Raw genomic sequence first — 13326 nt, forward strand, 5'->3', positions numbered from 1 at the left:
TCTAGGAATGCTCGGACCTGGCACCCATAATGTGGTGGTGCACCATCTTGCTGGAAAAACTCAGGGAACGTGCCAGCTTCAGTGCATAAAGAGGGAAACACATCATCATGTAGCAATTTCAAATATCCAGTGGCCTTGAGGTTTCCATTGATGAAGAATGGACCCACTATCATTGTACCCCATATACCACACCAAACCATCACTTTTGTTGTTCCAACAGTCTTGGAGGGATCCATCCAATGTGGGTTAGTGTCAGACCAATAGTGGTGGTTTTGTTTGTTAACTTCACCATTCACATAAAAGTTTGCCTCATCACTGAACAAAATCTTCTGTGTGAACTGAGGGTCCTGTTCCAATTTTTGTTTTGCCCATTCTGCAAATTCTGTGCGCCGATCTGGGTCATCCTCGTTGAGATGCTGCAGTAGCTGGAGTTTGTAAGGGTGCCATTTGTGAGTAGCTAATATCCGCCGAAGGGATGTTCGACTAATGCCACTCTCCAGTGACATGTGGTGAGTGCTACGCTGTGGGCTCTTGCTGAATGAAGCTAGGACAGCCACTGATGTTTCTTCATTAGTGACAGTTTTCTTGCGTCCACATTTTGGCAAATCCAACACTGAACCAGTTTCACGAAACTTAGCAAGCAGTTTGCTAACTGTAGCATGGGAGATGGGTGGTCTCGTAGGGTGTCTTGCATTGAAATCTGCTGCAATGACCCGGTTACTGCGTTCACCAGATATCAACACAATTTCAATCCGCTCCTCACGTGTTAACCTCTTCGACATGTCAATAGCTGCGAACAAAGAGAAACTTGTAAATAACTCATGAAAGAATAAAGTTACGTTGAAACCAAGCACACCATTGTTTTTCTTGTGACATTACCAATAAGTTTGATGTGTCACATGACCCTCTTCCAATTGAAAAAACAAAAGTTGTTCTTTTGTTGTGATTTGGCGCTATATAAATAAAATTGAATTGAATTGAGTTGTATCCAAGATGGCCGACTTCTAAATGGCCACCATGGTCACCACCCATCTTGAGGAGTTTGCCCCCTCACATATACTAATGTGCCACAAACAGGACTTTAATATCACCAACCATTCCCATTTTATTACGGTGTATCCATATAAATGGCCCACCCTGTATATTGAGTTGGTGTCATGATTTGTAGAGGCAAATCGTGCGGCGAGAGAGAGAAGTGGACCCAAATGTAGGCAACCGGAGACAGTGGTGAAGGATAACAAATGGCGAGCCTTTATTGATGGCTGAGCATTAATACAAACATGTGGAACTGAGAAAACTAATCCAAAACCTAAACTGGGAAAACTAAGAAACAAGAAACCAAACTAGAAAACCTGAACCGCGAAGGGACTGAGAGCAGAGGTAAAACAGGGGATGACAGGCAGATGGACTGACGAAGAGCAGAGGAACAAAGGATAACACACACTAAATATACACAGAGGGAAACAAGGAAATGGCACATAGGAGGGAGACACAGCTGAACCAAATCAACATGACGAGACATGGAGGACATAAGACACGAACCTTCAAAGTAAAACGGGAAACACGACACACGTGCAAAGACACAGATTCAGAGACACGGGCTTCACACAGAGACATGACTGACTTGGAAACGGGGAGAACATGGGAGCCAAAACCTAAAAACTAGAAATCTTAGTAGAAGACATAACCAGAATAAACCGAAACGTAAGATGATATTAATTAACGAAAAAATACTGAGTCATTAGAGTCAGGACCATGACTGTTCGTTGCATTTTATATTGTAAAGGTTAGCAGAGACACTACCAAAAGCTTCAGTAAATGACATGCATCATATTGTGATTTATTGGTAAAGGTTTGTTGGATCGACTTTCGAGTTTGGCATTTTCTCCACACGACAGAAGGGACATTATGTTGACATCAGTTGTGTGGATGCACAAAGTCTAAGGTATCGAGCTCTCGGCGTTGCTTTCTTTTTGCTACTCTTGGTTTCTTTCTGTCAGGGCTGAGAGCTTTCTTGCTTAGCCTCTTCCATTTGCATTTCCATTTAGAATAGCAGGCGTGCCATTGTAAAAGCCAGCAAGGCTTATTCTGAAAAGACCCTTTCTCCTTGGCACTGAGAGCCTGTGAGGTTGATTGGAGACAATGCTCTGTGCTGTTGTTGTCAAAACTAACCTCCAACATCAAATGTGTTTAGTGCTGTGTAAAGCCTTCTCTTTTAAAGCTAGAGAAGCAGACAAGTGTGAAAGGGCTTTTACTCCATTTGCACATACCCACATGGCAAATGTAAGTGGATAATTTTAGCTGCATGATTATTTACACAGTAGCCCCATGACAGGATGTCTTTAGTATGTGGTGTATAATATGGTACAAAATAATAGCGGTGGCTGTGTTTAGGAATAGCCCAGATAGCAATTTGCAACATTAATGAGTTCTTATGTAATTGCAGAGCTGTGACAAGTTTGAAAGAAGAAGAGGAGAAAATAGACTTTACCTTTCCTCTTTTTTTAATGTAAGCCAGCTTCAACCTCTGTTTATTTTATGAAAAGACTTGTATAACATAAACCTTTTGCATAATTCACCTGCAGCTTGTTCCTGTGTCTGCCTGAGCTGGCACAGATACCTTTATGTAGGTCAGTTTACTTGACAAGATAATCCCATCTAAACTGTTGTTGGATTATCAGCTAAAATTAAACTGTTCACATGATGGGTCACTGCCTGTTCAGTGCTTAATCCAGTAGCTCAATGAAAGTTACCATGTGTTCTAATTAGGACCCGAATAACAATAGCTATTACTGATTCTGATATTTCAGCAGTGAAGCCACTGAAAGCCAGTGATTTTAGCTGGCTAAACAACTTCTTAACCTCTCAGCTTCCACTTCAGCCTGACAGTTTAAAAAACCCCAGAGCTGAATCATCCTGGAAAGCTGTCAGATCAGCAGTGACGGATTGTGGCCACCACCTGGTATTAAATGAAAGGTTGTTATAGCAAGTCAGTGTAAGAGCCAAAGTTTGGTTTTAATTACCAGGATTAACAGTCAAAGCGGAGCTTCTCAGTGATAATCAGTTTCTCAGCTTGAGAAGCGTCTGAGCCAGACTGAAACTTCAAGGAGAGACGAGCTATCTGTCCTACTGCTTGAACCCAAACACCTATTGTTAGACTCAAAGCTGAACAAAGAGAAGCTTTGACACGTGGGCTCTGAGGGTGAAATTTGGAGCGATACTCTGGATTCGCCTACAATATAAACTTACTGAATGGCTAAATTTAGTACTGCAGCCACAAAGTAATTCACTCGAAATCGATTAAATTTGCAGGTGTGACGTGGTCATGTGAACACCGATGACTCATTCTATATATTTATATTTGAACTTGGTAGATGGTAGTAATTTGAGAAACATGAGGACAGCTGATGTTGTTCAGTTGACCCCTTTGACTTGGACATTGAGTCTCAGTTAATATTGCAACAAAACACTGTAATTAAGAGTGCCAAATAATCATCAAATATTTAAAACCAATTGGTAAATATGACGGCTTTATACTTAGGTCTGTAATTTGTTGTTGTGATTCAAATTCAGAATTTCTGCTCTAACTCATGAAATTTTGTATCAGCTAGGAATTACATATGAACAGTTTTTTGTTTTAAATGCACACTCCTCCATTTTTGTAGGCTCAAAAATAATTGGATAATTTACTAACAAGCATTTTCATGGCTAGCTGTTTTTTGAAGATAGAAGTAGCAGGATGAATTCTGTGTGTGTGTGAACAGACCTGTACTTTGCTGAGACTCGCCAAATGTTGCAAATGGATAATGTCCCAAAGCACACTACAAACGCAAGAGCTTCTCAAGAGCAAAGAAATTGGATATGCTTCAATTGTCAAGTCAGGCACTTAAACTAAAGCCAGTAGAGGACCTTTTTCAGTTATTAAATAGAAAACTGAAGACAGACAGACCCATAAGGAAGCAGCAAGTGAAGGCAGCTACCGTAAAAGCCTAGCAAGGGATCTCAAGGGGGAAAACACAAAAACCTTTACTCTCTTTGGACGAATAGTCTGACATCTGACACTTCAACCTGAAGAAGTGTGCGTCAGATTATGTGTGTAATCGTCAACAGACTTCTGTTTCTTTTCCTTCAGATGTAAAATTTCTGAACATACCACCTGTTTCATCTTCTGTCTGAAGCCAGTCTCCGTGTCTTTTAAACATTTTCTAAGAAAAAGAAACTTTTCCGGTTTAATCAAGTACTATTATTATGAAAGGTCAAGGCTATCACTTTAATGACGAAGATGTGCACGTGGATCACAGACTCCCAGTATTGAGTACTCCGAAAGAGCTGTCAATATATTGCAAGTTTCATTCTATATATTTACGTTTGTTTTATATATACACTGACTCTAATCAGCTAGTGACATGGAGGCATGTAGACTGCCGTTTAAATTAAGAATTAGAATTGGGAAACAAGGTGACTTAAGTAACTTTGAATGTGGCATTGTTGTTTATGCCACATGGGCTAGTCTGAGTATTTCAGAAATTGTTGAAATCTTTAGGGATTACAAAGAGTGCTCCAAAAAAGAGAAGCTATCCAGTCAGCTGAGCTTTTGTGGGTGAAAATATCTTGTTTGACATCACAGGTCAGAGGAGAATAGTTTTCTTCAAGCTGATAGGAAGCCAACATTAACTCAGATAACTACTTCTGATATCTTAGGTGTGGAGAAAAGTGTTTTTGAGTGCACAACTAGGGCAAGACAATAAAGCAATAAAGATATGTAGTGCACAATAACCTTTCCTCACTAGAGATACATGAAATATGGTGAATATAAAGTCAATAAATCCCATTACTTCCTTGTTTTGACAGACCGCATGAAAGAGAGTGAGCGTCAAGAAAGACAAAATGAAAACAGAAAACATTAGTGATAACTCGGGTGGTAGAGTTTCTGAATATGACAGGCCAAAGTGCAAAAGGCGAGGACACTGTTAAAAGGAAGAGTCAGAGGAATTCAGTATTTTTTGAAATATTTTGGTTATTTAAAGTCCAAGAAAGAACCAGACTAGTATACTCTACATACTTGTTCCCACGAAGGCCAGCTACACCACAAATTGTTTTCACCCTCTGCAGTGGTGGCATCCTTGCACAGTGTACAGTTGCCTGTTTATCAGTACAGTGCAATGCATTGAATAATGCAAGATTTTTTTCTTACAAACAAAGAGACGCAGTGATATTGTAAACACTGCAGCCTACTTTATTTTAAAAGACATGTTGCCAGGAAGCTGACGCTGATTAAAGTATTTGACCCTCGCTACCAACTCCCTGGCCATAAAAAGTTCTCTCAGGCAGCTATACACAGAGCGTAGAGAGATGGTAGTCAGGCCTCACTGTCCACTGCTCTCCTTTTTTTCTTATTTTATTTATTTATTGTTTTAGAGCAAAGGTAAACAACAATTGAGTATGCTGGGTTTTTTTTCATTGTGCATTTCTTTCGTTATTTGTTTGAAATACAGTTCCATAATGTTCTGTCTGTCGTGTTCACCTTCTGACAGAATATAAATAATGTTTAAATGACAAGGAACCTGATCTTCACCTGGGATTAAAAAGGAACCTTTAAGCTTGACAGAAATAGTGATTTGGTTTATATCGTGATATGCATTCATATACACAGGTGACCAGTTGCAGAAAACTAGATCCAGAGCCATCTGAGTGCTGCTTCAATTGGCAGATACAACTGAGGGAAGTTGACATGGCCAGTAAGCTGTTTTATTTCGACTGCTGACCTAGAAGAAGTGCAGTGAAGAATTTAAAATATATATAATATTTTTGTAATGTCAGGGCTTATTTTCTTTAATCTTTCTAAATCCTTAAATTCTGGTAGTATTTTCAGGTTAATCTCAAAATACAACAGTTTATTTTTCCTTTGCTCGCATTTGTTTGAACCCTACCCAGCCTCGATGTAATTGTCTACCCACTGATCAGCTGTATTTTTAATGACTTTGAGAAATGAGAAAAATAATAGATTTTTTGGGGGCATATTAAATAAAAGGGAAAAAAATCAAACATACAGTTGAATTGGAAATAAATGCAATCAGCTAAATAAATAAAGTATGAAAACGAATTGTTTGAATGGCCCCGGACAGAGTATTGGTAATGGTAACTGTGCAACAGCATTTTGACATCAATTAATTAAAGCTGGATGAATTATTAGCAACTTGCTGTGTGTACATCCTGTGTGGTATGGAGGAGGGTGGACACAGGCTTTGTGGAGAATGTGATTACACATTTCAAGACCATTTGTACTGATTAAATATATAAAATATTTATGTTAATCGTAGGTAGAGGTTTCAGAATTATATACTGAGCTTGATAAATGCTACATATTTTTAAACCAAAGGTACGTACATGGTTTTTAAAGTATCTCAGTCACAGCCATGATTCCTACCTGCAGCCACAGTTTTAGCTGCCAGCATACAATAATGTAAAAGTGTTGGAAGCAAAGTGCCTTTCTCTATGGAGACATTTAAAGCTTACATGAGCTCAGTAGCAAGGCTTCAACTGTGCTTGAGGCTAACAGATGGTCAACTTATGGCCCTTTTTTTGAGGATGGTGTGTGTGCGAGTTTATAGCTGCAAATATGCATTAACTCACACGTCAGCCCTTTGTTGAGAGAGAGCAATGGGAACTGAGATTTCGCTCCACAGAATGGTATGGCTATTTAAAGGGAGGCAACACAACAAAAGGGGGAGACTCGGAAGAGAGAGTGAGATAGTGAGCGAATGGATTCCAGTCATATGTTTACCTGCCAGTGGTGCGTTTTCTGTACTGTTGCCATGGCAACAACAGCTCACTTTATGTGTGCTGTGCTGTGAGTCTGTGAGACAAGGGATGTAATTCTGCCTGTCACCAGTGTAGCCTGGAGCGGACTCCCCAGCTGCTGGTTGCCATGAGACCAGACAGACACATCCTCCTTTTCAGTGATGAACCTTTTCTCTGGATGCTCAAATCACATTAAGTACATTTTGTTTTCTGAGAAATGTCAAAATTATTATCCACTGTTAGACTATGTATAACATAAAACGGAGTGTCAACTTTTTAAAGGTGTTGGGATTAAAACTACTAGGGTAGATATGGGGATGATTAACAGGCTAGCTATATCATTAAAGATGTACCCCACACATCTTTTCCCCATGCAGTACACACAGCACACCATGACTTGATTGAGTGAAATGTTACAAAATAAGACCTGGAACATCCTCTCTTCAAAAATGGCATACCTTTTTATATCTGCATCCATGCTTTTAAACATTTGATATGTTGTACAAAGACTTTTCTTTGAAAAATATATTCTAATTTAAATTTGGTGCAAAGCACAGCAAAAAATGGAACAGGGAACAGAGCTGGAACATGTTACAACTAGTTGCTTGCATCAAAGAAAGGTCGAGTCTTCCAGAAGTAAAGACTGAGAGGCGAGCAGCCTAATATTTTAGTAATGATTTTTTTTTGCAGCATGAAACTGTTAAAAATGTCATAATATTCAAACAAACAGAGAATCTGCAAAAGTCTCTGTGTGCAAGAGACAAGGCAATGATGGAAACACAACTTGAATGACTGATATTCAGGCCTTCCTGTGACACTGCATCAGTTGCAGCCTTCTCAGCATGTAAAGCCCTTCATTTGTTCAACAGACTACTTGGCCATTGTTAGCTAACTAACAAACTAAGCAAATAGTTGAACGCCATATCAAACTCTGAAAAACAAGATGAGCAAAAGGAACTAAAAGTTCCAAGTAAAAAAAAAACTAGAACCACAAACCAGAAGACATCCCTTATAAGCTGTGTTTTTAGATGTTAAACATGTTTATAGGGTATTTACCTCACAATATAAAGCGCATTAAGGCAACTGTTATTATGATTTAGGTAACTTATAAACAAAGCAGAAATACTGCTCAGTTGAATTAAAATCATGCATCATACCTTATCATATAAGGTATGATACATGATACATTCTTTTTAAAGGGTGAGTGAAATCGTAACATTGTACCTTCTGTTTTTCCTGAAGAGTTCCTGAAATGACAGAAGTGGAGCCAGTGCTGGACTTTGCCTCCTCGGGGCGCTCAGGGAGGAGAAATGCCCTGCCTGATATCCTGGGCTCTCCAGCAGGTGTAAACCCTGGTGACTTGCCTCTGAAACTGGCTGAGCTATCGCTAAAAGGTGATATTTCCTTTTAAATGTGTTTTTTTTCCTTTTTAACTTAGTACTTTAGCATGTGAAGCAACATATTTGATTATTTAGAAACAGTATAATGTAAATTAAGGACACTTTGAGAAATGCTTTTGTGAACTTGACTGAGATATTTGATTCCCGGAGGCCTTTCTGTGGCTCATTTACGGCTTGGAGCTATGGCAAAGTTTTTGAGATTTAGAAAAGGTTGTCCTTGTCTAAAACATCTCCATAGTAGTAGCAGATGGGTGAGCTATAGGCTAGCAATATCACTAGGGAAATGCTGCCCATTTCCCTGTCATGCATCACAATTGCTAAAAGAGTGTAGCTACCAGGAGTGCCAAATTTGGGCCACTGAGCATCGTTGGCTGCATGTGTAGAAAACAAATTAGCATCTAACACAACACAACATGGTCGTGCAATTCATCTTACAGAGCCCAAAATGAAAATAGAGGTTTCCTCACATGAACTCAGATCTTTTGCAATTCCTCCAGCAGTGGCAGAGAGACCCTTTTTAAAAACGTTGTTTGCCTCCATTGGGGTTTCTGAAAAAATAGCAGCCTTAAAATGAAAGCAAAAGCAAAAAATGCCAAACACATCACTGTCACGATCATTTATCAACAATAGCTTTGGAAAGAAATTCCTCATTTATGCCTTTGGAAGTCATTTTTGAGTTTTGTGTGCAGATGGTCCGGGAGGGGCTCAGTCACCCACAGCAGAGGAGCCACCGGCACCGCCAGAGAGCTCAGATGGAAAAGAGGGATCATAGGGACTCGTTTATTTACCTCCCCGGAGGCCTACAGAGATAACCTGAGAGAGGATGAGGAACGAGGCAGAGGGCGACCTATGGGAGAATGAGTGATGATCTGTGGAGAGTCACACCGTTTGCAATGCAGCTGAGCCACGTAGGGAGGGTGATGGACCCACTCCCAAAGGACTGGAGCCAAGAGCTTAGGACTGTTTTGGTACTTTCTAAAAAGAGTCAGACGTCACCTAGTTCTGAACCACACAGTGTGTGCACGTGTGCATATATGCATAAACGCGGATACGCTACATTGGGAATCAAAAGGACAATGACCGATTGTGTCCTGTACACTCTTTACTACTATTTTTCTATGATTTATTTAAAACTAAAGAAAAAAGGAACTTGTGAGTCAAAATGTAACGCACCATTTTCCTTGCATTTCCTGCAGATCTCTGTTTTGTAGCCCTGCGTGTTCTTTGACAGTAGTTTAACTGCAGCCTGTAGTGGCTCGATCCTTTTTAACTCATTACACGACTTAAGAAAACTGGGATATGTGTTATCTGGCTCATTTATGCTTTTTACACTAAATGTGTATGATCTACTGTGCATTTTCAAATGAGTCTATAACTACACTGCAGTTGTACAGTTTGTATCCTTCATCACCAGACTGTTTTAACCATAACAGCAACCAGGGACTCTGCACTTTTTAGGGGTGATTTGGTGCAAGGTGATGATATGGCATCCAAATAAAGTGGAGTCCATATCTTGAAACATTCCTTTAGAGAATAGTTTCCCACTGCCAACACTACTTCATTATAATACTGAGAGAAAAATTAACATTTTCTTTTGTTTTTGTTTTATTGTTTTGTTTTTCAAAGTCTCTTCATTTTCCAAATATCTGAAAATGTGCCTAGTGGCAGTTTACAACTAAAGTGGGTGTTGTGTTCTTTCTCTGTGAGGTACTGTTATTGCAAATTTTGGGGCTATTGATATTTCCTCAGTTTTAATAGGAGGTAACGTTAAAAAAACCCATTTGAACTACTTGGACTGTGGATGAAAGAAGAAAACACTGGCCGTAAAATCCATGTGGACAACCAGATTTCAATTTGCAGCAAAATCAAGTGTGGAGGGTTTTTGTTGGGGGTTTTTTGTCTGCAGTGACAGCAGCATACGCTTGGGCACGGGAGCAAGCGTTAAGAAATGCCGCAACCTCCACAATGTGTTTCGAGTGCTGAAAATGGCAGCAGTTCCCCTTCTGTCTCGCTCGCACAGAGAAAAGTCTGTTCGCACTCATCAACACATGAGCAGAACTGTGAATAGGACGCGAGCTGGAGAGTGAGAAACAACAGCAAGAGTTCACACTTTGCCAGCTATCCCCTCTCTGCTACTGTACATATACTATATTGTAGTAAAATCCATGTGTGTCATACATGCTGCTTGTATGATTACCGGACTGTACCCACAAACAAAAGGTGTTTTGTAATTGTCTCTATTTGAAGATGTGTTGACTGGTGGCCTGTCTTTATGTGGATGTGTTTCACAAATGCAACAAGGAAAACCTGACGTGCTGCTGCCCAGTCTGTTTTTTTTTCCTTCTTTTTTTTTATTTTTTTTATGCTGTACTGATAAAGTGTCTGTGGTCTGTCTGAAGCTGATCAACACATTTTAAGAGACCGATGAATCAGAGGTGTATGTTGTAGTGTCCTGGTGCATATATTTTACTTAGCTGGATTGAATCCTTTATGTTGATTCTATCTGGTGGTGAAAATTGCCATATTAAATCTCCAAGCTTTACCTACACTGCAGTGTGTTGAATACTTTTATTCCTCTATATGCCCCTCAGTCCTGCCTCTTGACTTTTAAATTAAGGAGTATGTTGCTAATTCTAATATTTGCTAGAATTTTTGATTCAAGTCTGGCTATACGAGTCTGACATGTGGCCCGTATTGACGTATTTTCAAAATATTTAATCACTAATAGCTGTTAAATGAGTTGTCTACCTTTCATAGTTAGCATGTAAATACTACTTTCAGCTTCTCCCTTGTCACAAAGTAGCGCTACAACAGGTAGCAACACATGGTTGATTTGGTAAAAGTAGGCTGTGATGCCCTTCCTGACGCAACCCCAAAAGGGATTCGTTTCTTTTGCTAGGAGGTGAGCAGTAGCCTTTTTACTTGCCACCTGAGCATGTTAACCACTATACTATGGAGCCACCACTAATCATATACACTAACATGAATAACTGAACCCCTGACTGAAAACCCTAAATGCTGACCATTTTTGTCAAATTAATTACATCTCTATTATAAACTTAATTTGCTGCATTTGCAGATAGATGAGAAAGTCTAAACAACAGATGCCCGGCATGAAGGGGAACCGCCAGGTTAAATGTGTTTACAGATTTCAGAATGCTGCTTATGTGAGTAAAGTTGCATAAAGCTTTTTTGCCTCCAGGGTGGGTTGTGACAAGTCTGGTAAGTAGTTCTCCGATAGCATGTAAAGTCGAATTGATGGATTTGCAATATTCAGATCATGCTGTTTTAGAACAGAAGAAAAACAGTGTTGTGTTTGACGCCTAAAAGCTCAGTCTGTTTTTTGTAAATTTCCTCCAGAAGTGCTTTTGTCAGTTGTAAGGCAAAAGGGAAGGTATGGCTCTATGGACACAATTCGGTATAGTCATTTGAAAAAGAAAGTAAACCCTCTCTCAGCACCAAGGTTTTGAGGACATGATAAAAAGATAATCTGGTCCTTATCAGGTTTCGCTGAATTCAAATTATTTAATTATTTAAAATTAATGAAATAACTCTGACCTCAGATGAAGAGTAACACATAACCATTCCCCTTTTTATTTATTTAACACAAACAAGAGCTCTGTGGTGAGAGGAGTACCTCCAGAAGGACAACCATTTCTGCAGCACTCAGGCCTGTATGGTAGAGTGGCAAGATGGAAGCCTAAAAGGAAGCCTGCCTGGAGTTTGCCAAAAGGCACCCGAAGGACCAGATCATGAGAAACCCAATTCTCTGGTCTGATGAAACACAGATTGAACTCTTCGACCTGAATCATCATGTTTGGAAAAACCAGGCACTGCTCATCACCTGGCAAATACCTTTTCTTACAGTGGGGCATGGTGGCGGCAGTATCATGCTGTGGGGATGGGTTTTGGCAGCAGGAACTGAGAGAGTAGTCAGGGTAGATGGAAAGATAAATGCAGCAGTGCACAAGGACATCCTTGATGATGACCTGCTTCCGCCTCTTCTCCCTGTGCTGGACCTCTGTAACAAAAACGAAGCATGTGAAATGCTGCGTCCATTTCAATCCTACTATTACTTGACAACACCTTCAAAGAAAATGCCAGTTTAGCAAGCTCAGCTGACAGGCCAAAAGTGTCAACATGTAACCAAGCAGGAACTTTGATGGCTACAACCAAAAACACTTACAGTTGCTCAAATAGCCTCGTGAGGTTCAACTGGTACAAAAAATATTTTAGTATCTGTTTTAGTAAGTAATGTCTCAGTGGATAAACACATAGCAGATTACATTTTAGTTGAGGCTTAATGTTAGGCCTGTTTGAAAAGTGTGCTGACGCAGGGGCTTTAGCCGATCACCGTGTGCTAGGCTTCACCTCAGTTAAGTTATTGTATTGAATCTCTGAACTATATTCACAATTTGCTGCATTTTAAAACAGTATTTAATGGAATTATCTGACACATAATATTCACCCTATCCTAGAAGGGTGTGGCTTGCTACCTATTTGCTAATGTTGGCTGATAACTTTAATCTCCAGTCTCTAAATATGGTCACTTCTGTCTCCAGAAAGTAACAGTGACTTCAGTTCAACTAATAAGCCCCTGAGATGAGGCGAGTAGAGCTAAAGGCTCTGGCACCCATGGTGTTAAATTTGAAGTAAGGAACACTTAGAAGAGCAGCTGAAACTGAGCGCAGGGCTGAGGTCTGAAAAATATCGGGGTAACAAGTAACTGTGAGCTTTAAAAGTGAAATTCAAAATCTTATACTGGATCCATTGAGGAATGGGAAACAATGAAGCTGGATGAGGATAGGGGTAATAGTGTCATTAGACTTGGTGCGAGTGATGACTCTGTAGTATTTGTAGCTGACAAAGGATCAATGGTTCCAGCACAGAAGCCTCTGGAACTGTAACCAACCTTTGAGAAGACATGCACAACCTGAAATCTGCATTCTAGAGTTAAAATATTGTGATCAGCTGTATCGAATGCAGTAAGGTGTAACAAGACAAACACGGAGCTGACTCTTGGAATTCTCACTAGTTCCATTTCTGTGTTATGATGATCTCTGAATCCTGACTGAAACTCTTCAAACAGGAAATTCCTCTGCAAATCTTTAAAAAAAATTAAATA

The 13326-nt window shown here is 39.8% G+C and overlaps 1 protein-coding gene across 1 annotated transcript in view; it reads left to right on the top strand.

The window, feature by feature from the left end:
* pkib (protein kinase (cAMP-dependent, catalytic) inhibitor beta) overlaps positions 1-10750 on the top strand; it is a 29247-nt gene extending 18497 nt beyond the window's left edge. Inside the window, exons 2-3 of the mRNA XM_013270492.3 lie at positions 8044-8195; positions 8891-10750. Coding sequence (XP_013125946.1) covers positions 8054-8195; positions 8891-8973 — 225 coding nt within the window. The 5' untranslated portion in view covers positions 8044-8053 and the 3' untranslated portion in view covers positions 8974-10750. The remainder of the gene's footprint in view (positions 1-8043; positions 8196-8890) is intronic.
* The last annotated feature ends 2576 nt before the right edge of the window (positions 10751-13326 follow it).

The sequence above is a fragment of the Oreochromis niloticus genome, linkage group LG22 (assembly GCF_001858045.2).
Source record: "Oreochromis niloticus isolate F11D_XX linkage group LG22, O_niloticus_UMD_NMBU, whole genome shotgun sequence".
Lineage (NCBI taxonomy): Eukaryota > Metazoa > Chordata > Actinopteri > Cichliformes > Cichlidae > Oreochromis > Oreochromis niloticus.